Source organism: Grus americana, chromosome 9, assembly GCF_028858705.1.
Source record: "Grus americana isolate bGruAme1 chromosome 9, bGruAme1.mat, whole genome shotgun sequence".
Taxonomy (NCBI): Eukaryota; Metazoa; Chordata; class Aves; order Gruiformes; family Gruidae; genus Grus; species Grus americana.
This window is the reverse complement of record NC_072860.1, coordinates 19,113,052-19,137,800: the sequence shown is the minus strand read 5'-3', so window position 1 is coordinate 19,137,800 and position 24,749 is coordinate 19,113,052. Positions and strand designations below refer to the sequence as shown.

General features: G+C 43.0%; 1 protein-coding gene across 14 annotated transcripts in view; it reads right to left on the bottom strand.

Annotated features, from left to right (window-relative positions):
- MCF2L2 (MCF.2 cell line derived transforming sequence-like 2) overlaps window positions 1-24,749 on the bottom strand; it is a 178,992-nt gene that overhangs the window by 138,154 nt on the left and 16,089 nt on the right. For 12 of the 14 annotated variants that reach the window (XR_008578250.1, XM_054835054.1, XM_054835048.1 and 9 more), the window contains exon 3: window positions 650-733. Coding sequence is in view for 13 of the 14 variants with exons in the window: in XM_054835054.1 (XP_054691029.1) it covers window positions 650-733 (84 nt within the window). In the remaining variant the exon portion in view is untranslated. Of the gene's footprint in view, window positions 1-649; window positions 734-896; window positions 1,141-24,749 lie in introns of those variants that run through there. The other 2 variants (XM_054835051.1, XM_054835050.1) reach the window with 2 other exon arrangements.

The window sequence follows — 24,749 nt, the reverse complement described above, 5'->3', positions numbered from 1 at the left end:
AAAGCCAAAGTTCTTTGTTTGCAGAACAGGCAGAAACAGAGAAAAAAAATGGAGTTGCCAGAGGCCATACAGTCAATAGCAGAGGCCATTTTAGGACCCAGATAAGGATTTCTCTTCTACAGTATCCAAAATAAGTGTATTTAATAGTTTTGACAAATATTTCAATATCAGCTACTTATTCAGGGCAGGAACTGCGTCACTTTGTGTGATTGCAAACTTCAGGCAAACAAAGGAATATGTAATCAAATCTTTAAAAGATTAGACCCTTGCACTTTACAAATGAATCATTTCTAAAACAAAGGCAAATGAGGAAGAGGGGGAAGGTCATGAATAGCTCCCTGATAGACCAAAATCTTTTCCCACAAACAAGAAGCTTGGACACTGTGCAGAGATATGTATTTGTTTAATTTCTTACCCTCTAAATCTGTTCCCCCCACCCCATTAACTCACCTTAAGAAAAACAAGCGCAGCAAGTTGGCATTTATTCAGTTCCATACATTGTGAATGTCTGATTGTAGCAGCACTTTTCATTAGCAATATAAGAATACTATTGCAACTGCTGTACAGAGCCAAAGGGTGACAGCCAGCATGACAGATTCTAATACATTTCCAAGAGAATCCCCGAGTGTGATTACCAGCAACTTCTTACCTGACAAGATAGCAAATTGCCTGTGGAGCTGCTCTATTATATCCACTGCAACCAGCGGCCGTATCTCCTGCTGCATGATTTCATCTGTGCAAGGGAAAACAGAAACCTTCAATGAGTTAATAAAACCTTAATGACAATTTCTCCATCTTCTAAGTACCCAGCAAAACAAAGGTGACACTCAAAGAGCCTGGCTTGACTGTCAGCTCAGATGTTATATGACTGTCACAGAGAAGTTTATGATACTTACCGAGTCTCATCTTCAGCTTACTTTATCACCTTGTGATTTCAGAGAGAGCTTCTCATAAACCAGCTCTGGTAGATTTGCCAGAGCGCATCACAGGTTTGCTCAAGCTGACAGCCTGCTCCTTATTACTTCGTGTTCTGTATTAAGCCACTGCATTTGGCCTCCCACGTAAAGCAGCTTTTCAGCTTTTGAAACAGTAAAGTCTATTTCAGAGTGCCATGTTCCACCCTGAACTCCCTGGTCTCTGCTTGAGGACTTTGTGTAACCAGCCAATCCAGAACAGTTTCCTTTGCTGATGCTTTTTCCGCTACAAGCAAATACATAGTAAGAGGAGGAAATAATGGGCTGTGAGGCTTTCTTCTCATGAAAACAAAGCCTGCTCTTTTGAAGTAAACACTGAAAAGTTAAGAAATAACTTAGCAAGCAGCTGGGGAGAAATTACCACAATTTTTGCATGATCTATGCAGTCACCAGCAACTAAAATCTCACATTGAGCTACTCTGATCTCTTTCTGTAACAGGTGCACCCAATTGTTTTCCCCTCTCTTGACCCCAGTTTAGACCAGCAATATTTACTGGGAAATACCTGCCAGCTCAACTGGCAGGATCAAGGTTTATGTTACAATAGCACCTATTGTAATTAAGCCTTTAGCAGCCACGGAACAGCCACGGAACAGCCACCAGTCCTGGCTTTGCACAGCTCACCTCTAACTGCCTGGAGGTGAAAGGGAGGGAGCTGGGTCCAGCCAGACTACAGATCAGGGTAAAGGCATGGAGTTGCCCTATTCAAGCACCAAGATCTTCACCAACATCAAGATAATGCAGGCACTGAAATACTTTGGTGCACCCAGTTTTAAACAAACTGTCCAGAAAGACAGAGGTTAGAAACTAGCTTTTCTGCTGCCCAAAGTACCATCTCTGTCTTGCTTTCAGACATCCACAGTGATCCTTGCCATAACCAGGGATTCTAGTTTTAAATGACACAATGTCACTTGAAAACTCTTCTGTTAATTTTCAAACACTTCACTAATGCCTTGACAAAGTAACCAAAGAGCTTGTGTCATTGCCCTGTCCTAGACAGATGGTAACACACAATATGGAAAAGAAGTTTCATAGATTTTTGGCTGATGCACAAAACACAGCAGTTATTCCAAGCAATTGGAAAAAAAAATAAAGTCTCCCTTTGAACTAAAAAGGGAAAGGTCAAACTAGAATGAGTGATGTTTTTGATGTGGAACCTTCATTTTCATACTGTTTATGCAGCCCACTATCAGCTTCTCTGATTCTTGACACTGCAGGTGGCTAAGAGCAACTTGTAGATCAGACTAATGAATCACAGCTAAAGACCTTGGTTTCAGTGGTGTTCATAGAACTTACTGTAATTTCAATCTACTGCTATGGTCATGTATTTACACTGTTGCACAGAGTTAGCAGAGCTAAGGCTTACCTTTGGACACAGACTAGTTTATTTTTACTCTGAGCAGAGATATACTGCTCCAAGTAACCAAGCTGGGTGTTTGCAGAGCACTGACCCACACAGTTATAGCCCAAGAGCCCTGCATGTCAGTGTGTGAGCTATGCTCACTTATTTGAGTGTGATTCATCGTCACCAGATGTATTTTATACCACCTTTTTCATCACCTGAATGAAGCCCAAGAGTTGTCCAAGATCTGAGCCTGTGTCAGGTACAGCATATCTATATAAGAGACCAGTGAGACTCAACCTGGTGAGGGCTACAGGTAGGGAAAAGAGCAATTTGTTTCAAAAACCATAGTGGGAAAACTTATATTCAGGTTTTGATTCAGGTGACAAATCTACAGTAGACATCACAACAGATCAGAAGGTAGATACAGCCTTTTTGTAGGAAAGCCACCATATTTTCTCCCCACTCCAAGGCACCAGAGCTGCAACAATGAAAACTACATCCCAACACAGCTTTGCATCAGCATCTTACAGACTCATGACTTAACCTCCAGAGATGATCCTGTCAAAACCAAGATAGTTTGCCTTTGCTTGGAATGGCAAGGAACCTTACAAAGCCCTCTTGCTCTCATCTTAATTATTAATTAATAATAACTAAAACAGAGCTTGGACTCCCAGAACTGAGAAACCTTGGAGCATCCATTGAAGAAAATACTGTTGATTTCAGCATCCAGAAGATGCAAAGACACTGTGACAACTGTGTGGTCCTACAGATAGGTGTACTCAGGTTTGGGTGACCAGGACCAAGCTTATACCAAACATTTGCAAAACTGGAGCAATGGTTTCTACAATGGATGGGACAATCACCAGGAGGCTTGACAGAAATGGAAAATGAACTGCAAAGTGTGCCACCATCTCAGGCCTTTCAGACTTGCTCATCCCTCCAGTGGAACAAACCTGTCAGTACAATAGCTTGCTTTTGATGTTTGCCAATATGACAGCATCATTAATGTCAACCAGTCTTGAGCAAAACAGAAATTCCCCCCTCCCTCTCTCCCACATAGCTGCTTTATATTAGCTTGCTCTAAAAATAGCTTGGTTTCTAAAGATCTTTTTTCTACCAAAGAGAATTTTGTGGTGTAAGAATAAGATGAAGTAATAGAAATAAGAACCGCAGAGTGCCAGTTAGGTCTCATCAAATCCCCTGCCTGGGCAAGACTTTCTCCAGTGAGCCACATGGGATTTGCTGTAAAACCCACACTCAGCAGGGGACATCCAGATTATGAGAAAGGTGGTAGAAAATACATTTGATGACTAGGAATACTCACTCACTTGAATATGCAATAGCTCACGGAAATGCATGGAAAAGAAACTGTAACAGCAGAAACTAGCAGGAGACTGAGAAAGTCTGAGGGAACAAGGAAAGGTGCCTCATGACCCCAAATGACAAGTTACATCACATGGCTACAAAACATCAACAGCTATAGCCAACAGCACACAAGGTCACATTTGCCCTCTTGTACCTTCCTCCAGGACAGTGCTTAAAAGGTAGTTACTCTCCAATATTGGTGAATTTGTAACACCATCACAGCACAGAGTTTGCAATAGAAGTCTCAGTCCTTGGAAACATATGGTTACCTGGGCTGCCGAAGGAAGTTTGTAATCTTTCACTAAAAGAAAAGCTTGAAAAAAGTTCTTAAAAGCAAATCAGAAGACACAGGCCTGGGTTTGTTTTAAAGCCATGACATTTTGCCTACCATTAGTGAGCATTAATCTGTTCCTGTCTTCCACCAACTTTGTACCAGGAGGCTCCATAGGCTTCCTGGTCTGTGTACTGCAAGCCACAAGCCTGCACAAAGTGGTGTTCAGCCTTTTGGGCAGAAGCAACCTACCATTTGAATCTTTACACATACCACACAGCTCTTCATTACGTAAGCTAATTGAATTTGCTGGGACAATGACAATGTGAATAGGCATGTGATACTAGGGGGGAAAAAATGAAACAAGTCAGTTCATCTACTCTTGGTTCTCCTCTTAAATGGTTAGAGACTCAATTCCTAGCAGAGACTGTTCAAATTTTTACATGCAAAACCAGATTCACTGCAGAAGAATTAGCCCTTACAGTTTTGCTTCCCAAAGCTTTTCTACCAAGAAAAAGAAACGCAATTACTATAGCCATCTGTCTGACACAGCTTCTCCTCCCTCCCAGATCTCTAGGGAGGCTAGCTACAACCATGCTATCTAATCTTTAAGGGAAAAGCTGTTCAGTTACACTTCATAATTCCTCACTTAAAAGTTAAACATGCTTGGGCTTCCCCACACACACTTGCCTATTTTATTCCTCACCGCAGCTGTATGTATTCCTGCAGCAGGTCTGAAGCACAGCCCACAGAGCCACCTTTCAGGGCTACACCAACAACAGCCGATTAAAAGCTACAATGAGTAGTATCTTGTTCCCTCTTCTCTTCGGAGAGAGAAACTAGTTTACATGCTAACGGCACCTAATGGTTTCCAGCAGTGTTGGGAAGCTGACCTGCTGGAGTGAAAGATTGGACTGCGCCGAGCAGATTGACACAGCAGTACCAACTGCTCCGTGAAAGAGAACCAAAGGCAACCAGCCATAACAGGACACTGGGATTTCTTTGTTTTTTAGTGACTGAATGCTACAGCTGCCTGGCCTTCTGTCGACTAGAGGAGGCGGTTGCTTCAATCCCCCATCCGAAGTCACTCATCTTGGAATAAAGGGTTACAAATTTCCAGAGCAAAGTTCATCTCTTCTTAACAGCCTAATATGTAATTCACAGGGAAGGAAGACAGCTGGGAGTGAAAAAAAATCTTGCTAAACTCAGAGTACATCAGCCTACTTCTACTCTGTAGAAGCTCAGTCAAAAATGACCCTCCCAGCATTCAAATCAAAATTGTGGACTTGGAAAAAAACAGATTGCTGAGGTGATGAAAAAGAATCAGATAGCATTAGGTATATGGCCAGAGATTTCATTTGAAGAGCATGAAAGGACACTTAATGTTTGTGTTCTCATTCATCTTAGAAAGTAGCAAAAGGCAACACACAAATCCAGAGTTCAAAAGTTGCACATACCTACAGTTCAAGTGTTCTCCCAAGTCCTGGGTCTTCTGGACATAAACAGCCACCCATACAGTTAGCTAAGGGTCTAGCAGAGTTAACACTTCAAGAATTAAACACATTAGGGAGACAAATGTGCATGTCTTCCCTGACAAGGTTTAAGCAGGCTAAAGGATTTGAAAATGTTCTGTCCCCCCAGAATTCCCAGTGCAAACCTATAAGCAACACGTTTCCCTTCCTGAAGGCCAAAAAGAACTTCAAAGTTACTACACCAGAGAAAAACTTTTGGTTTGGGTTTCTTTTTAAAATTCTATTTATTTCCCTTCCTCACCATTTGTGCCCTTTGTTTACTTTTTGAAAAGGTTTGTTTATTCTTCCAGCCCACAGAAGCAGCAAGATCAGTTGCATACAAGCTGGCTGTGCTACAGATTGTTCACTTTAAAGAGGGACTAAAAATCCAGCTATAAACAGAAAGGAAATCCCATCCTCTTATTCTTCTGCACATTCCCACCACCTCTTTCTTTGCTAACCCCTGTTGAGTCAACTGAAAAGTACACCAGGAAAAGAGTTATTGTAAATAAATTGAAGCAATCTTTTTCTTAGTGGATTGTTTCTTATCTTGGTTAGTTCTCTGCAAAGGCATGGGGTGGGAAATGGCAAGGCCAGGGCTACCTCTTCCAGCAGAGAATCACACTTAGATCAGCTTAGCACAAAAGCCAAAATGCAACATAGGTAGGTGACTGGTGGTGTCTTTTCCTCAGATCATTTGCTAACCAAGCATAACTGTAAAACCTATAAAGTGTACTTGTTTAAATGCAATTTCTATCCTCATTAAAACCAAGTTTCCTAGCAAAGTTTGCTAACTAACTTCCAAAGACAGAAGAGTGTTCTAAAATATTTAAGTAATTCTGGTTCACGTTTAGACGTATCCCTTAAAGTTTTCTTTTTTTTGACTGTAATAGAAAAATCCAACTTTATGTGCACACATGTAGCAGAAATCTGGACAAGCAAGGTTAGGACCAAGACTCCAACTGTCTTGAGTGATGCACTGCTGATACACTCTGATCCCTTGAGAAGGGGACAGATCTAAGCCATGGTGTGGATGGAATTGCCTTACAAGCTTTCCCAAACAACGTCCATGAAAGAGGGAAAGGTTAGCAATGCACCCCTTTCTTTGAAGAGCTTAAAAAACCTGTGACCTTCAGTGTCTACCTGGGCAGAAGCTGAACTGGTGCCTGATGGCATCTTCTACTGCACACTAGATCTTCTCTGAAGTTTTCTCCTTTCATTATGCTAAGTCGCTATCAGTATTTCCAAAGCATTCGGCACAGCCTAATGATAGCCATACAGCTTCACCTGAGATTTGCTCTGCAGGCACATTAAACTTCTGATTTTAAGTCTTTCAGCAAAGACTTCTCAAGTTAATTTGGATCACTGCATTTTCAGTTCATCTCATTGGCTAAATTTGATGATCACTTTTAACATAAAATTAGAGAATTGGAGAGGTCACAGAGTAAAAAGACCTGTTTAGTGGCTGTGTTTTCCCACACTCCAGGAGTGATTACAGACTTAGTTAAACAAGTTGTTTTTACAGGCAGACATAGTACACATTAGGAGTCTACGGTAACTGACTTGGAAGGGGGTGAAAGGGGAGCTGTTTATAGCAGAGAACTGAAATCATGTCCTCCCAACTGGAAATCCTCTCGCTTTCAGTTTCTTGTGTTAGGTACCTTGGGCTGCTGTGGTAACTGGAGAGTCTTACTGCCCTAAAGATGCAAACCCATTAACACACACCTGTACTTGAAGTTTACTGAATGAAAGATTCAGGAGAGGCTCAAAGCAGTCATTAGTGGCAACCTCTAAAGGAGACATCTGAATGCTGTCCAAGTAAGAAGGTGAGGACTACAGACAGTTAAGCATCAAGGAGGCAGGGACATTGGGGAAAATTAGAATTCCTGGTTATTTGCAGGTCAAAGTTGCCACTACATAAAAAGGGAAGTCTCTAGCTTACCCTCAAAGTCACACCAGCCATTAGCTAACTGCAAGGACTTTCAAGTCACAGGGTCCAGCATGCTCCATCTTTACATTGGAAATGCAAGTGCACCAGTTATTTTGGATCCAAACTTGAACTTCCCCCAGGCTTTAGAACCAGGCTTTCAGGCAGTTGCTAATTCAGCAGATCCCTCAGGCATGTGCTTAAGGCAAAGTTAAGTCCGTGTGCACTTGCACTGAAACTAGAGGAAATGTATGTTTGGAGTACTTTTGTTAAACATTTAAATATCTATTAATCTAAAATGATAGCAGATGGCCAGGAAGTTCATATACAAAGTTAAAATCTGAGCCTAGGAAACCCCAAGACTGAAAAGTAGTGAAGTTTATGATTCTCAATCAGGCTTATCTATAGCTTAAAAATCAGTTATTCACTTCAGTGTCAAACTCACAAGCAGGCTGTTACCAACCCAGGCAGGATGGGTCCCTGCTACTTTCATATGCAGTGCTACTGCTACTACTAACATGCACACTCTAGGGTTTATTTCAGCTTTCTAAGCCAACTTCAAAAGATTTTGCTATAGACTTCCTTTGAAGAAATAGATTTTGCTGCTACTTCTATTTAACTACTTCTTGAAAAACATTTTTCTTGTTTGGCTAGGATTTTTTTTTGCTTATTTTTAAAGAAATGGTCTTAAAATAGATTTTGATTCACCAAACATTCTCCTACCTAAGTAAACTGGAAAGAAAGTGAAAATAAGCCAGTATTTTGGTCTACTGTTGGTACATTCCACAAAAAAGATATCAGTGTGTAGAAATTTATATCTTTAGTCACACTTCAAGGATTTCAACAACGACTTGTTGTTGGAACACACCAGACATTTATGCATACATCTAAATCCTTGATTAATAACCCCCATAAGTTGTACAAACTAATATAAAATTCTTTAAGCATATACTCTCACTGTTCAGTTTAGGTGACTTCCTAACCCATCCTTTTATGAAGACAATACTTAATAATATTTCTGTAAAGTCATGAGAGATAGATAAGAAATTTTTAAGAAATCTACATTATGAGCTATCCATAATCAGCAAAAAGGTTTGGGGTTTTTTTTGTTTCTGGTTTGTTTTTTTTTTTTTTTTTGAGACAGACATTGCCTGATTTCACAGAGCACACACTGGCTTATTATAGGGGGGGATGTTGTATCCTGCCCTCCACAAAATAGAAACTTCCCTAATAAAAAGGCATTAAAGACCAAGGTCTAATCTCAGCAACGTCTTTGAGAAATTAATCCACGTTTTCAGCAGCACAGCACAACCCCTTGCCTAGTCCCTCAGTAGTAAAAGCTTCTTGATGGTTTCTAATTTTTGCCATAGAAAAGTTAATTCATCATCTTCCCAGAATCTGTGCTCCACAACAATGCTGGATTTCTAGAACATGAATTCCTGCCCAGAAAACAGAATGCAATGAACAAAGGTTTCATTCCCACACTGTCATGTTAAAATCCATCATGAATAACAAAAACCACATGTGGCAAACTGCAAAACTAAAATACATTCACTACAATACTTGGACACTAAGCTAATCAAGAGATACAGCAGACTGTATGGCAGACTTCATTCCTTCCTCCCCAGAGCTTGCCAGCAGACAGCTTCATAGCTCCAACAGTATCTTAGAAAAATTCCAGCCACTGGCTCTGCTCTGAACTATCACATCCAGCAAAATCATTTCAGAGCATATTCACATAATTTTTGAGGGACCACTCAGCTCAGGAACTGAAGGACTGTTTTCTTACTCACTCTTGAACAGAGGCCAGTTAAATAAAAAAATATTTCCCTGGTTACTGCCATTGGAGACAAACAGTGAGCCACAGCAGCCAGCACTGCTGCCAGCAGTGCTCCGAGTATCATTCTCAGTAACAGGACAAACACTGCTCACAGCCCACCTCTCTGCCCAAGGAGACCCAGCTACCCCTCCAGCAGCCTTCTCCAAGCTGTCACCACCACCTCAGTTCAGGTACCTGTTAGAAAAAGCAACAGAAATACACTGCAAAAAACGTTGCCAACCCTTTAGACCCTCACACACTCACAAGCACGTACCCTCCCTTGTGTCACAGGCTGGCTTCTCTGCAGTCTGGCTGTGGTAACACGGGAAGGGATGGAGAGAGGCAGCCTTCTGTGGAAGCAGTCCTGGATCTAACCAACAGTGCACCAAAGAGATGACGTTCTCCTGGAGGAGACTGCACAAATTGCTTAGTAACTGCTTCAACACAAACCACAGCGGAGACCTCTGACAGGCACCATACCCAGGCTTTAACCCTCCCTGAGGTACAGCTGGCTTCTTCCCTCCCAGGCAGCTCTTCGACACCATAAGACACTTTGGAGGCATTCATAGCTTAGCGCAAAGGTACATCCCAACATGAGACAAAACGGATTCACTTGCTCAGATTCAGGCATGGAAAGGGCTCTCATTAAAATAACTTCAAATAGTAGAGTATTCAGGGCCAAGGGAAACCAAGAGCACTGCTATGAATAGCAGTCTTGGAGTACTATCCTAAGGGCACACCCACACACCAAGGCATAGTACTGTCATTTAAAGCCAAATGAGAAGACTGCACAAGACCTATGAATTTGGTTGGAAACATGACACCAGCTCTTGGGCAGGGGAGTAATCAGTTCTACACATCCAGTTCAATAAATTCTTCAGGACATAGGTTTTCACGGTGCGTGAAGAAAGTACCCTGTGCTTTCATGGTGGTGTGACAATGGTAACACAGCATCTGTAGCTGTCTGAAGACTACTGGGTCATCACTTTAGCATTAGGCTTGTTGATAAAAATTGTCCCTTTCCTACCACAAACCCCAGCAGCTCAGTAACTTTAAGTACAGGTCACTCTTTACCTAGGGTACAGCAGAGCAGCTGTCCCCTAGGACACACAATGCAGTAGTAACACCTTGTTTCTTCTACGTGTCCTGCCATCAAGTCAGGCTAAAGAGAGACAAGTGGCATTCATTTTATAGATAGGGAAATTGAGGCACAGGGAGAGGAATTCAGGTCACCAGCCAACCTCAGTTTCCCCCACCTGTAAAACAAGGGGCAGACCAGAATTGTCTATACAGATAGGCTACTGGAGTGGACCTGTCTTAAGGATAACACACCCAGTGTTGCCATCTTTCCCCCATCAACCAAACAACACAAATTATCACAATGTTTACAGTACAGCATGAGAAAACTAACAGGATTTTATATGGAGTTACAGATAAATGCCAAATCAAAGTAGAGCAACACCATGCTAGGTATGAGATACATATGAGAGCTTGAGACACCTGTAGCGTTACAGACAGATGCTACTAGGTAAATAAAGGTAGACTAGGCAAGCAGCAAGCTGCCTAGTATGTTTTTACATTGCACTTTCTTTCCCCAGCCTCTCCTAAACTGCACACTACACAAGTGAATTAACCAACTGCAGTGAGTGTGTAATGTTACTCTCTGCCGCCTGTGTTGATATAAATGTTCACATGTAACCAAGTTACAGTCAAAAATCTGTCTCCCATTCCTCACAGGTTTTGCTCACTGGAGGGGAGGCTGTGGGTGGGAGATTCAGCTCCAGCTCTGCTTGCACACAGTGAATGGACCTCAGCACAGTTACACACCAAGACCCTGCTCGTCCCCGGGGGACCCCCGAAACAGGGAGCAGAGTCAGTGCCCAGCAGCTCTCCAGCCAAGGTCCGGTGTCATGCACTGCCCTCTCCTGGGCAGCATTCCCAGCCTTCCTGCAGAAACTCGTCCTCTCTGGGAGCAGAGGTGGGAGAAGCTCCAAAGAATTATAGACAAGTTTCACATCAATGTAAGTGGCTGATAAATGTGCCAGATGATTACACTCTAAAAATCATTTTAACCCTGTGTATAGAGATGCTGCAGAAGTAGCAGATCCAGCTGTGGAGTTAGAAGACTAAGTACAACTCCACAAGTGAGCATAAATAGCTAACCTGGCAGACTGTGGAGGACCCCATGCCAGAGCAGGTGGATGCCCTAAGGAAGCTGTGACCCTGTAGGAAGCCCACACTGGAGCAGGCTCCTGGCAGGACCTGTGGCCCTGTGGAGAGAGGAGCCCACACCAGAACAGGGCTGCTGGCAGGACTTGACACCCCATGGGGGACTCGGGCTGAAGCAGTTTGTGAAGAACTGCAGCCCGTGGGAAGAACTCACATTGCAGAAGTTGGGGGAGGACTGTCTCCATGGGACAGACCCCACACTGGAGCAGGGGAAGAGTGTGAGGAGTCCTCCCCCTGAGGAGGAAGGAGTAGCAGAGGCAACATGTGATGAACTGACCACAACCCCCATTCCCTGTCCCCCTGCGCCACTGGGGCAGGGAGGAGGGAGAGAATCAGGAGTGAAGTTAAGGCCAGGAAGAAGGCATTTTAAGATTTAGTTTTATTTCTCATTACTTGACTCTGATTTGGTTGGTAATAAGTTGAATGAATTTCCCCAAGTTGAGTCTGTTCTGCCCGTGACAGTAATTGGCAAGTGATCTCTCCCTGTCCTTATCTCAGCCCATGAGTCTTTTGTTGTACTTTCTCTCCCCTGCCCAGCTGAGGAGGGCAGTGATAGAGCAGCTTTGGTGGGACCAGTGCCCAGCCAGGGTCAACCCACCACACATGCTCAAAGGAAAGCTCAGACAGCACTTTCAGATTCATAAACTAGATGTACAAGTGTCAGACATTTTTTCATTTGCATAATTAGTAAAGGTAATTTCAGTGTGCATCTGTAAAATGTCTTTGCCAAGCTCAAAAGGCTTAGTTGTGCCTCTCAGTAGATCAATATTTTGTACTATCAAATATTGTCCCACCAGCATACAGAATAGAGTAATACCAATGTTTCAGGTTTTGTTACTGGTGAGCATCTGCAGTACTTTTGGAAGTTTACATTTAAAAAACTATTCGGGGACCTGATCCTCAGTTGCTATAATACACCCGAGTTTCACTGAAATAACTTACACCATCCAAGCATCTGACCCCACATGTTCATGTGTTCATACCTGCGGGTATGGCTCTCCAAAAGCATGAGAAGGAATGGCCCATACCCAAGTGTCTCTGAGTTAGAGATCATCATCCCATCTTCTTTCACTGCAGGACCAGGGGGGACCACTAGGTTCATTGTGTTTGACTTGTTAAACACACAAGAAGTTCATAGAAATTGGATTAAACTAGTATTTTAGAAAGCTCTTTAATCTTATGTTAAATACTCTAGGCAACTGCAAATCCACTGCTTCCCCTGGAGCTGGCCTAACACAAAGAAATTGGCTTGTGTTTCAAAGCTCTCACTTTAATTTCCAGCCTGTTGACTCTTATTATGGATTTGATTTAAAAATTTGATAGTTGCCCTCAATTTCATCCTTCTTTGGCAGACTTTCCTTCTTGCGTCTAGTGGTAGAGTCAAGGGAAAAATGGAACAGAGTGTCCCATTCCTTTACCTCTTTCCATCTCACCTCAGCTTTTCCCAATGCTAGCAGAGGATGACCTTACTAATTAGCAGTATCCCAATTTCATAATCAGATCTTCAGTCATGTAGACCCTTTCTCCTTAGGGACCTGCACAGCAGCACAATGCATCAAGGTGTTGACTCAAGAGTTTAGACAAATAGCCTGAACTCAGCAATCCCCAATTTAATGACTCAGAGGAACAGGTTCTAGACATGAATAAAGAGCTGCCTCTGTGCAGAACAAAGTTGCTGAGACATCCTGGCTTAAAGAGGTAAAAAAAAAAAAAAAAAAAAGACATGTTTGGTCAATAATTCTTGTCTGTTGTAAAACCCTGGAGGATTTTCCCTCCCTTGATAAATGGAATGAACTAATAGGATCAGAAGTTTGTGCAACAAGACACCTGACATAGTTCAAATATTCATATATAGGAAGCTGGGCTCCTAGAACTGAGCTTTATTCATCATTCTTTTATACTTGAGCACCAGTAATTCTACTAGATAAGGTCCAGGTCATAAGGAGAAGAGTCTATGACTTAGCAACATCGCTGAGCAGGCTAATTCACAACAAGATTCAAATAAAGCAGCAGCACAATTTGTACACAAGATCAATATATTAGTACTGCAGAAGTGGGTCATGAAGCAGCAGAACTGGCTGAAATCAGAGACTAAGCTCCATGGGTATAACCAGGGTGAGAGCTCTGTGCAGATGTTCTCCAACCTCCCAGTACATTCAGCACCATTTTCCCCAAAAATCTTTTCCCCAGACACAGTTTACACTACAATTTAGGAGATACAAAAAAAAAGCAAACTGAGCTATTATCTTCTGGTAATAAGTCCCACAAGTTAACAAAACATTACCAATTACAGCAATCTGTCTATCCATGTTTAATGCTTTTCCATTTCACCAAGTTGTTTCTTGTTCTGGTATTGTCAGGGGGAAAACATAAATACCCAGAAGGCCTCTGCTATAACATTCCCTCTGAGAATTTGTTGTCTTGATCTTCTCAGTACTACTTATCTCTCAAAACTCTTTTTAAACTGAAATCAAGCTATGCCCTCCCTATTTTCATCACCATTCTCTAGACTTTTCTGAGTAGGTAAACAGGGTTCAGTACTGCTCAATAGCAGCAGAGCAGGCTGCATATCAATGGGAACAGGTGGAAAGAGACACAAACATCTAAGATAAGGATCCTTTCTTAGAAAAACTGCCATGGAAAACAGAATATTTTATTGTAGCTATTTTCTTTGCAGTGAGTCAGCTGGGAAAAAAAAAGTATCCCGGGTTCCCTAGGTAGCATTTTACATTAAAGAGGAGAATAGATACTGAATGTAAATAAAACAAGAAAAATTCTGAGCAACACACAAGGAGGCACTGTGGGTCTCAACGGGTTTAGAATTACCTTCCACTTACACTGCAGATTTCAGTCTTCACATGAAACAGTCACCTTCCCAGTAACCAGCACCTTTGTGGGAAGGTCAGCCAGGTGGGAAAGGAAAACATTTCTTCATTTCACTACTGGAGGTGGAGAAGCTCTGAAGAGTCCAAGAAATTTCAGCCTTAACTCATTCAAATGAGATTTCCTTCCAGAGATAGTACCATAAAAGCAATTTTCTATCTTTAAATCCTTAACTGCTCTAAAATAATTTCCAATACTTTGGTCCCATTTCCTCCCTGAACAGATAGATCTGAAGAACTGCTTTTCATTTCTAGCAGTAATAAACACACAGCAGTAGGGCAAAGAACAAGTGCCCACGATTGCTGGATAGACAGACCTGTCCTACAGAAGGACAAAACCAGAAATACTCTTAGTGCAGCAGACAGGTCCCCATCCTACTGGCAAGGAGGATCTTGCCTAGTTTTGCAGCAACAGCAAAATCCTGAATAGTCTCAGTAATGAGCTGCGTACTCCTTAGCATCTGTAGATTCATTACCCTGTTTTACACAACCACCAGCCTTGAGCACAGATAAAAAACCACACATTTATTCACTTAAAAATATATAATCTGCATGCAGCCTCAGGCCTCACAGCATGCAGAAACAGTCTAACCAGCCAATGTTCATCCATCCATGCTAAGCCCCGGTAGTTGTGTGGTCCCATTGGAGGACTCGAGCATCACAACAAGGCAGGCTGATTAAGAGCTTCTGGGGACAGAGGGGGCCATTTTGGCAGAAGGTATCCTCAAGGATAAGAGAAGTTAACCAGCAGCTGGGTGACATGAATAGTCATGTCAGTGCTGAAAAGGCACATACGCCACCATCCAATAATGCTGTATTTCATGACAAGGCTATGCTTTGCTTTCAGCTTCAGTATCTCTTGTGAGGAACTAAGAGCACTATAAGGAGGATCAGCTCTGGACTGGAGTCCCTGCCACATTTCTTGCCTGGCTTTCTGGGGGCTCCTTCCCTGTGGCTGTCTGTTATAGCACCTTGGAGCTGCAGCTCCCAGGGAGTCTCAAGGTCACATACCGGTACCCAAAATAGCACCATGTGTACAACAGACCCCAAAGGGGACTTCAGCACCCATAGCTCAGCTCATACAGCAGGGTCCTTCCTCTGCCTGTTGCAGGGAGCCAGGACTGTGGACCTCTGAGCTGTCATCACGTGGCCATAGAGAAACTGCCCTTCAACTGGCCCCTCACAGCAGCACCTTCTTTTTGTAAGCATTCACTGTTTTCATCTTTTTACATGAACAGGAGACTACAAACACATTTTTAAGCACTCAAATCACATTGATTCAAAGGAAACCTCGAACTAGCATGATGTAGAACTGGATCAGTTTGGCACAGCGCTGCTTGCTGTGGGGTGCTGCTGCTGCAAGGCAGGGTACCTGCACACCTGACTGCAGCCACATGGCCTGTTTCTGCTGTAGTTCCCTGCATGCCTTCTATGTCTTCTCATTACAATATTCAGTACAAGAGATAGAATAGCCACGGAATATTCACATGGCTCCACAGATGTGGTCTGTATGAGAAAAATGCTTCACACTTTGAAGTGCTGAGTAAGAAGTAGCCAATTAATCCTCAACAACACTCCAGCTGGATCTTTACATTGCAGAAAGGGTACCCCTAAGTGAAAGTCAAGTCAGAACACAGAGATCCATGATCCTGCATTACCACTGTGTTCAGACAGAGCCAGACTGAGAAAGAGGCACACATCCACCTCTACAGTTTGTCAACAAGTCTTTGCCGGTAGCAAAGGAGCAGCAGGATGGGGTGTGCAGAGCCCAAGTTCTTTGGGACAGATCATCTTTCTTCCCCTGTGTTTATGCAGTACCTACTGCAAAGGGAAACTGTTTTAATCTTCAAAGGATAGTCGTAGCTACATCATCAGGATCCGCTATTTATGGAGGCAGGTAATTCCCACGACTACTACTTTACAGTTAAGAAAACTGAGGCCAAAACAAGACAAATGAGTGCAGGGTCAGAGTCAGTTCAGAGCAGGAGAAAAGAATCCAGGCAGAGTTGCTGTTATAAATTCCTGTGCCACCTTGCCAGCTCCTTCACTCCCTTCAACATGACCAGCACACAGAGCTGTCACTGGTGTGTTCTCACAGCTCACACAGCTCTAATGCATGCACCCGAAGGCACCTTGCCCCTAGCAGTAACCTAATTTCTGCCCCTCCTGTGGGCTCAGTGCTAGAATTCAAACCAAAAGCAGCAAAGATGCTTTCTGCCTCACAAAATGGCAACAGGCTCAGACTTGTTAACACACTATCTGTTCTCTAGCAGAAAATGATTTTCCAAGGGATTTCTGCCCATAATACTATGACAGGTCATGTCTCAACATGAGAGGCAGGGAAGGTGTTTCCCTGGGAACAGTAACCATGGCAAAGCTCTTACCAGTGTCTTCCCCTCTCTACCTACAGGAAGAAAAAGAACAGCAGATGCCTGAGCTCTGCCTCCAGCAGGCCCACAGGCCCCTAAAGTCGCGAGCAACCTAAAAGCGCCTGATCAAAGATTCAGGAAGGAACTTCAATTAATTCTGTTTTGTCCTTTACTCAGATACCGGACATTTCTGCCATGCTACACTGAACTCTGAATGCCTCATTACAAAAAGTGCAACTGGAAACATCAGTGTTACCGAAAGGTCAGCCAAATACAACAACGCATAGGTAGGCACTGAGCCCAAAAAATCAGCATGGGTAGATGGTCAACAGAAGCAGAGGTACAATGGACTGGCTTTGCAGTTTTGAAACCCCAGCATTGTGCGTTACAGCCCTATTTAAAGAAAGCATCTGCAAACCCCAATTTGTAAGCAGTGCCTGCCAGCAGATGACCTGCTTCTGGTCCACCTCTTTCTGCAGAATATTCTCGATAAACCAGATTGAATGCAACTCTTTGCTGAAGAGCTAATTAAATAATAAACAATTCAACTTGGAAGTACACTCATATTACATGGTTTTGGGGATCTTTTTGTCACATACTAGTGAAGATAAGTTTCTGGATTTGAGGTTTGCTAAGTTAACAAAAGGTTAACAGAACAAATGAAACCAAAGGGCTCCTTGATTACTATTTCTCTCAAATGACAGAGGTGTTCTATGATTCAGCAATCTTGATTTATGACTAAACAGTCAACAACATAGATTTCAGCTACCATCACTCCACTTCAGAGTTAACATGTAATTAATACAAATTGCCAGGACACTGGCATCTTATGCTGGTAACCCAGAGTAGAATATTACTCTGTACCCAGACTGACACACACAGAGTACAAAAATCTCAACAGTCCATTTCTGTTATGAATACAGTGAAACCAGAATCTTTACAGTGGGAAAGATATTGACCTTCTACATAGTAATTTAGGAGCACAGGGTGACAGGGTCAACTGAGTCATAAAGCCCACTGTCCCCCATCTCCTTACATTCACCTCAAAAAGGTATTTTACATATGCAGCAAATACCTGCTTCAGATATATACAGAAACCATAGTGTCTAACACTGAGTGAAGTAAACATTTATTCAGAATGAGTCTAGCATTAATTTTAACCTCCTCTAGGTCAAATCACTGCAAATATCCCAGAAATACACAGCAGAGTCAAATGATGCACTCATACCTGAGTTAATATCCAAATCCAGCCAGTTGTTATTTACCACTGACTCCTCAGAAAAAAGCATTAGAAAAATAATCTTTTTGTAAGTCTCCTAGGAATGCAATGCAGCTACCACTAAGAGAATATGCTATTTCTTTCAAAGATGCTCCACATACCTTTCTTTGCCATGTGTTCCAGTCTAATGCATCCTCCTATAAAATCATGATAAGATTTCATTTCTCCTTCTGTTATCCGGACAGCAGTGAAAGGTGGATTCCTGGGCACCTGTTGTCCACATTTCCGACACCGAGAAGCCATTGCCACAGCTCAGGAGACTCTTGTCAGGAATCTGCTCTCTGTTTGCTGGAATCCAGCCTGATTCTTCAGCCGTCAGTCCAGGCTGGTGACTTTATCCCACTTAGTTCATTCAAGGTCACCCTCGCCAGCAGGATGTTCACCATTGCAATTGGCTAAGACTTTTATAGGCTTACTGACCATGTTTGTTTCTCTCTCCTTGCTTTCAATATCAGTTTACTTTATTCTCTCATTCAGAATGAAAGCTGTGAACCTCAGCACAGCCCATGCCCTGAATGGCTTCCTTATCATTAATTTAAAGCTATCTTATAAGCAACAATGAAGAGAGAAGATCCCAGAAGCACATTGCAAGATCACGAGATGCCTCTTAAAGAGCATGCCAGATATGTTCAAAGAATTTTTCTTTAAGAAAAGGTTTTTCTTCATGATTTTTGGTCCCTTTCAGGCTTATGATTTTATGATTCTTCATCATCGAGAATGGGGTTTTTTACTTCTGCATTTCAGCTTGGACAGTGCAAGGAGACTGCTCTGCAGAGCTGCTCAACCAATTACTCATATGTCTGGCAGTGGTACTGGGAGGCTGCAACTGTACAGAAAAGCCCTCTGCTGCTGTGCATGGTCCCTGCTCGTAAGATCTGATAATCCAAATGAACAGAGTAGCAAATGGAGGACAGAAGGAAAATATTGCTGGCAGACATGCTCTGCTACCTGTACACACACCCACCCCCCTCACCCCGCCCAATTTTATTAAAAAAAGAAGTTGGATCCATCAGTTTGACATGAAAGTGAGAGATTTGAAACATACATTTAGAAATCTCTTTGAAAGTGCTGGATACTTAAGTTCCCATTTTTCCCCTTTTAACAATTACTATAATACAAATCACATATCAAGGGAGCCTTGTGAAGAAACTAGTACTTGGGGAAGCGAGTGCAGAGAGCACTCGATCCTGATGCAGTGAAATAAAAAGGAGCCTTCCCCAGGGTCGGCAGGGACTGCACAGGAGAGGTGTGAACAGGCACAAGGCCAGCACTGGTGACAGTGCAAAGAATACAATGAGAACCCAATGAATCAGGGCTGAGCTGCAACCCCGAGCTCAACTGCAGGGACCTGAGCACAGAACAAGCTTCTGACAAGAATCTTATAGACAGGCCAGGAGGGTCTTTGCCTTCCTCTGCCTCAGTCGCTACTACCTGTTGGCACTTTACATAGTTGCATCCAGTGCTGTTCAGCTCACAGCCCTCTCCAATCACAGATGATCCCTAAACATGGAGTGGGAAAGGAGAAGCCTAATTAGTACAAATCAGAGGTTGAGCTAGAGGGGACAAAGATGCCCAGGAGGAAAAAGGTTCACATGATGCCATTACTAAAATGGTGAATAACTAGATGGACAGGCATGAATGCCAGTAAGCTGAAGCATACAGAAATCAGCTCAGCCCTACTTCTTCCCCATCCCACACACTTATGCAGCTTCTCCCCTGCCAGCTCTGCTGCTGCCCAACCACAGAGTGAGCTGGTTCAGCTCCCTAACCCAGCACACACAAACTGACCAGGTAGTAAAACAGCTACCAGACCTGCAGAGTAGTGAGTCTCAGGACCTCTCCTTTTATCGAAGGGAAGCTATAAAGGGGATCTCCACTCAACGCAAAATATTTGTGTTCCCTTGCCCCCTCCCCCCTCAAATTTGCTGCATGACATAAAGCTGGCTCTTTGCCAAAACCCTGCCTGCAAAGTGAAGACCATGACTGAGCTGTTGGGTGACCTGATTCATTATCATTTGTAAGATATTTATTAGAGCTTCCATAGAGAAATCCCCAGGGGACTGCAATGTTTTACAGATAGGTAGAGCAGTGGCACAGAAGGCAGAATTAATTTGTGGAAAACTGTCATCACGAGATAAGAAAGCTAGAAACATAACCCAACAGTTTTATCTTAAAGCCTTTCTACCATCCCCTTTTCTTTCATTACAGGGGGTGAAGGTGTCCTTCCACACAGACAAACATGATGTACCTTGGAAAATAAGCTTTTCTGACAATATGTGCATATCTGACATGTAGAATAATTGCACTTCAACCTTGCACATATATAGATATACAATGGAGGAGAAACCAGCATTTGTGACAATACACTTCTGTCTGCCATCCTCCCTTGCACACATTGTTCTCACTGGTACCCACGTGGCTTAGCAACAGGAGGATCTGTGAAACACTCTGTTCCAAGGGGGAAAATTGATGCTGGGAGTGGGATGCAAGAAGAAACCTGCCCTAGGTGCAAGCTTCTGAAGCACAGGTAGCCACAGCACACACCAGGGAAACTATCTAAAAATCGTCTCAGTCTTTCCTTAGGAAACACTGATCCATTACAATGCTAAATGCACATCTCTGATGTCTGGGGTACCACTGCCATAGCTTATTTTTGGTCTGGAGCCAGGTTATCTGTAGATGCTACTCATTTAGCGACAGGGCACTAAGTTTACCTCAGGGACTGAGTACTGGGCTGCAAGGACTAGGATGGAGGGACAAAAGAATCTGTTTATTCTCCAATTTTCCTCTGTTAGCTAAAAGGCATCAGTCTGAAAGCAAGTTATGTTCTTTGCATGCAGAACAGTATAGTGGAGGGAGCAGGTGTGGAAAATGACAAGTGTGCTTCCCTGGGTCTCCTCCATACATAACACAGAATGGAGGGGAGTTACTTTCCTGCTGCTCCAGACAACCATAGCAAAATGTTTGGAAAAGCTAAGTAAGAGGACATTTTCTGCTCATGAATTGCCAGCATTGCCTAGCAACATCATCTGGGTTGGTCTGTCAATGAATAAGCAAATAAATAGATGTAAGAGTGTCAGAAGTGACAAAAACAACAACAAAACCCAACCACCCAGATATCCTCAGATACCATTAACCAAAACTGCCTGAGGAACTGCACTAGTTCCTACTTTCACTAGGAATTCCAATTGACCTTGGAATTGGAGCTTGCTGGAAGGTACTTGCTGTCATTACTGTATGGCCAGAAGATTGCCACAAATTTAAAGTCAAGCCAGTTAAATCAGTTTAAACCTCATATCTCTTCTCATGAAGTAACTTGCTTTGCCCCAAAAAAGCAGTGCTCCAATAGTTGATATCACTGTGAAGCATGAAACATGGTCTCAATGATGCTGGGCACAATGTTCCCAAACTCAGTTCTTGACTCTTCACAAGAAATTATGTGCCAGAAGGAGGCAGAGAATTCTGCTTCTGCTGCAGGTGCAAATGAGGCAGCAAAAAACCCTGTAAAACACTCCCTGTTTGCTGCTTACCTTGCAGTCATAAAAACAATTGAAAGGAAACAAACATCCCTTTTCCAACAGAGGCTTGTAAGACCCATCAAGAAGGTTTAGTAGACAAGACTCAAAAATTGCTTTTCTTATCCACCAATGATTTAAAAACAAACAAAAAACCCCCAGTGAGATCAGCAAGAGACATCTTATTTATTCATGAAGACCAGCAACTCCCCCCATCTGTGTATAGTATTCTACAAGGCTGAGAAATAAGAAATCTAAATCCAGTGCTGCTATTAAGACTGATATACATAGAAGCTAAGGAAACAAACCCATATTTCATTTCTGAACCCCCAGCTTCACATTTTCCTATTTTTAGGTGGTTTTATCTGAAGTTTGAACTGTACTTTGATAGCTATGCTGAAACACACCATTCATTTTGCATATACCTCCCTGACCTTCTTCCTGCCTTCCCCACCATCCAGATCATGAATCTGATAAGCCACAAGGCATTTTAGCAGTTTGACATGAAGGTTTATTTTCAGAGCACTTAGTGCTGTTACAGGTAACATCCATTCCACTATTCAGCCAGGAAACCTAAACTGGTCCTTTCTATTAACTTCCACTTATTTTCTTCCAACTAATAAAAAAGCAAGCCACGATTCCCTCCCCCTCCTTTTTTAATAAACAGCTACATCCCAGGCATTGTTTTAAGCCCTGAGGAGTTAAAGGAATGAGCAGAGGAAAAAACATCTTTGCTCTTGAAATTACTTCTAGCATACAGCACTGTTGCAATTACAACATGCAGTTACTGCACTAGAAGGCACTAATTCCAGTGCCATATGGCTTCAGAATCCCATTACACTGATCTGCTTAAAGTGATGTCCTAACTGACAAGCAAAACATTTTTGGTCACCTTCAGCAGTGGACAACAAGAACTTGCCACTGTTGGCACACATTTACTCCCACATGAGCTACCAGAAGCAGGAGTATAGCAAAGACCAGAAGACAACCTAGTCAGAAAACCTGTATGTTGCCATCTCAAAGCTGTGTAGACATCCTGGGCTAATCAAGGATCCTTACCACCATTATTATTAAAAAGAAAAGAAAAAGCCAATGCCATCACTGCTGGATTAGAGAGGCTGTCCAAGAGATCAGGACATGAGCGGAATCTTCATAGGCCAAGTAGTGGGCAGGACTTGCTGCTGCACCTGCAGGGTCTATTTTATCTAGCTCTCTTGACCTCTGCAGCTAAGTGCATGTCAGCAAGAACAGAAGGCATTTCTGTCCTGCTAGGCATCTGCCTGGCAAGATCAACAAACAGATTCCCAAAGTTACCAATCTGTAACTGGCATAGGGTAAGGAGCAGCTAGATCCAGGGTTTAGGCCTGGATGCAAAGTGATTTCAGTCTTGATCATGAAAATGCCTAAGGACCTACGTGAGGCTAAGAGCCTTTCTGTGCAACACATGCCCAAAACATAGCTCTTGGCTTAAAGTCAGGGAATAAAATGAAAGGCAAGTAAACTCAAAAGGAACAGATGAGAGAGATACTGGGTAACCCAGAGAACCTTGTAATCCATAAGACTGGGCACATTAGGTCACCATTCTCCCACACTCCTAAACACCACAATCAACTTGTCACCAATGCAGCGCGTACTACAAGAGATGGATGCACAGGCTGTGCCGTTGCCCTCTAGTAGGGGTGTGATGTCCAGAGGCTTTCTTCTCCAGCACTCAATAAGGGAGCATGTTTTTCTCCTCTGTACTCTGCCACTGACACACTGAGTCACCTGCAGTGTGATGGCAACCCCTATTCTTGCCAGTATCCAGAGCATTGCACCGTTCCTCTTTTTCTCCCTGCAACCAACCACCAGAGCATTGGCAGTGCAGAACAGCTGCTGGATACATGCAGCCAAGACCACCAGCACAGCTTCTTTCCCTGAGGAGCAGCTGTGCACATTCCCTGACAGAAGCAGCATTTTTTTTGTTGTTGTTGTTGCAATTCATAACTTAAAGCAGATAAAGGAGAACCAGAAAGACACAGGGATAAAAATAGGAGCTGTAAGAATCACAAGGGCTGTTGATACTCAAGGCTTTTGGGCACATGCCAAGTGTTAGCTGAACAGGTAGAAACAGCTTCTCATGTTACATAGTACAGTAATGGCATTTCCAATGTTTTATTGCCATCTCTCAAACACTCAGCATCAGTTACTACATAGGGTGGGATATTGGGCTTTAGGGACTATTGATTTTTTCCTGTTTGCATGTCTGTGCAGTGAGGTTTACTCAGTTACTCTAAGCAGTTCACAAGGAAGAAGGAGCTCCTATCTAGACTTTTCTGAACACCAAGGCTTCAACTGATTGGGCTCTCAGCTGGCAGATACCCTAGGGGATGTGAAAGGATTGTGTCTGATGTGTAAGGCCCACATCCTTCTAGGGAACTGAAGATAAAAAAAAAAAATCAGTCAAAGAGGAGTTACTCCCTCTGGCCAGGCAACTGTGAAGCACATGTTATCTGTTTTTTCCCAGGACAAGGCTGCTCTTAAACCAGATGTCTGTTCTGACGGACCTGCCCACAAGGTAGTTCCTCAGTGCTGGGCACCTGCAAATGAGAAACTGCAGCATTCTCCTCTGCATGCACCCATGTGTGTAATCACACAGGGCAGCTGGGCACTTGCACACACCTGCACACCCAGGCAGTAGGAATTTGTCCTGCTCAATGCCTGGTGCTGCAGAGCTGTTCCTTCCTTCACATCCACCCGCAGCCTGAACCCCTGAGCTGTTCCCAGTTTATTCTCCCCAGCTTTGTCTCTAAGCCATCAGCTGTAATGGATTTAAGGTTCTAGAAAGACACAGTCTACAGGGCAATTTCCCAAGTTACACCAAAGCCTGGTGTGTAGCAGAGAAATAAAAGGAATTGATAACCTGCTAGCATATGCCTCAGTGTACATCATGTGTACACTTCATTTACCTCTCCCCACCCAGAGCACTGCATCAAGCACCAGGGCATACCAGGGCCAAGACCTTGCCTCACCACACACAACCATATTCCCAGCCCTCTTCCTGTCCTCCCCAACCAGCACAATTACTGGTTTTCATCACCATACTCTGTCTCAATTCTGTAGTGTCTAATAGGAGGGTAAATTAGTGATTGGCTCTCTAGCAACCTATTTTTACAAGATTTACAGGAAACCAAGAGTTTCAATACTTTGTCAGAACCAGGCAAGAGCCACTAAAATTATATGGAAGAGGGCCAGCTGCAATAGACAGTATCAGCATAAAAGCCT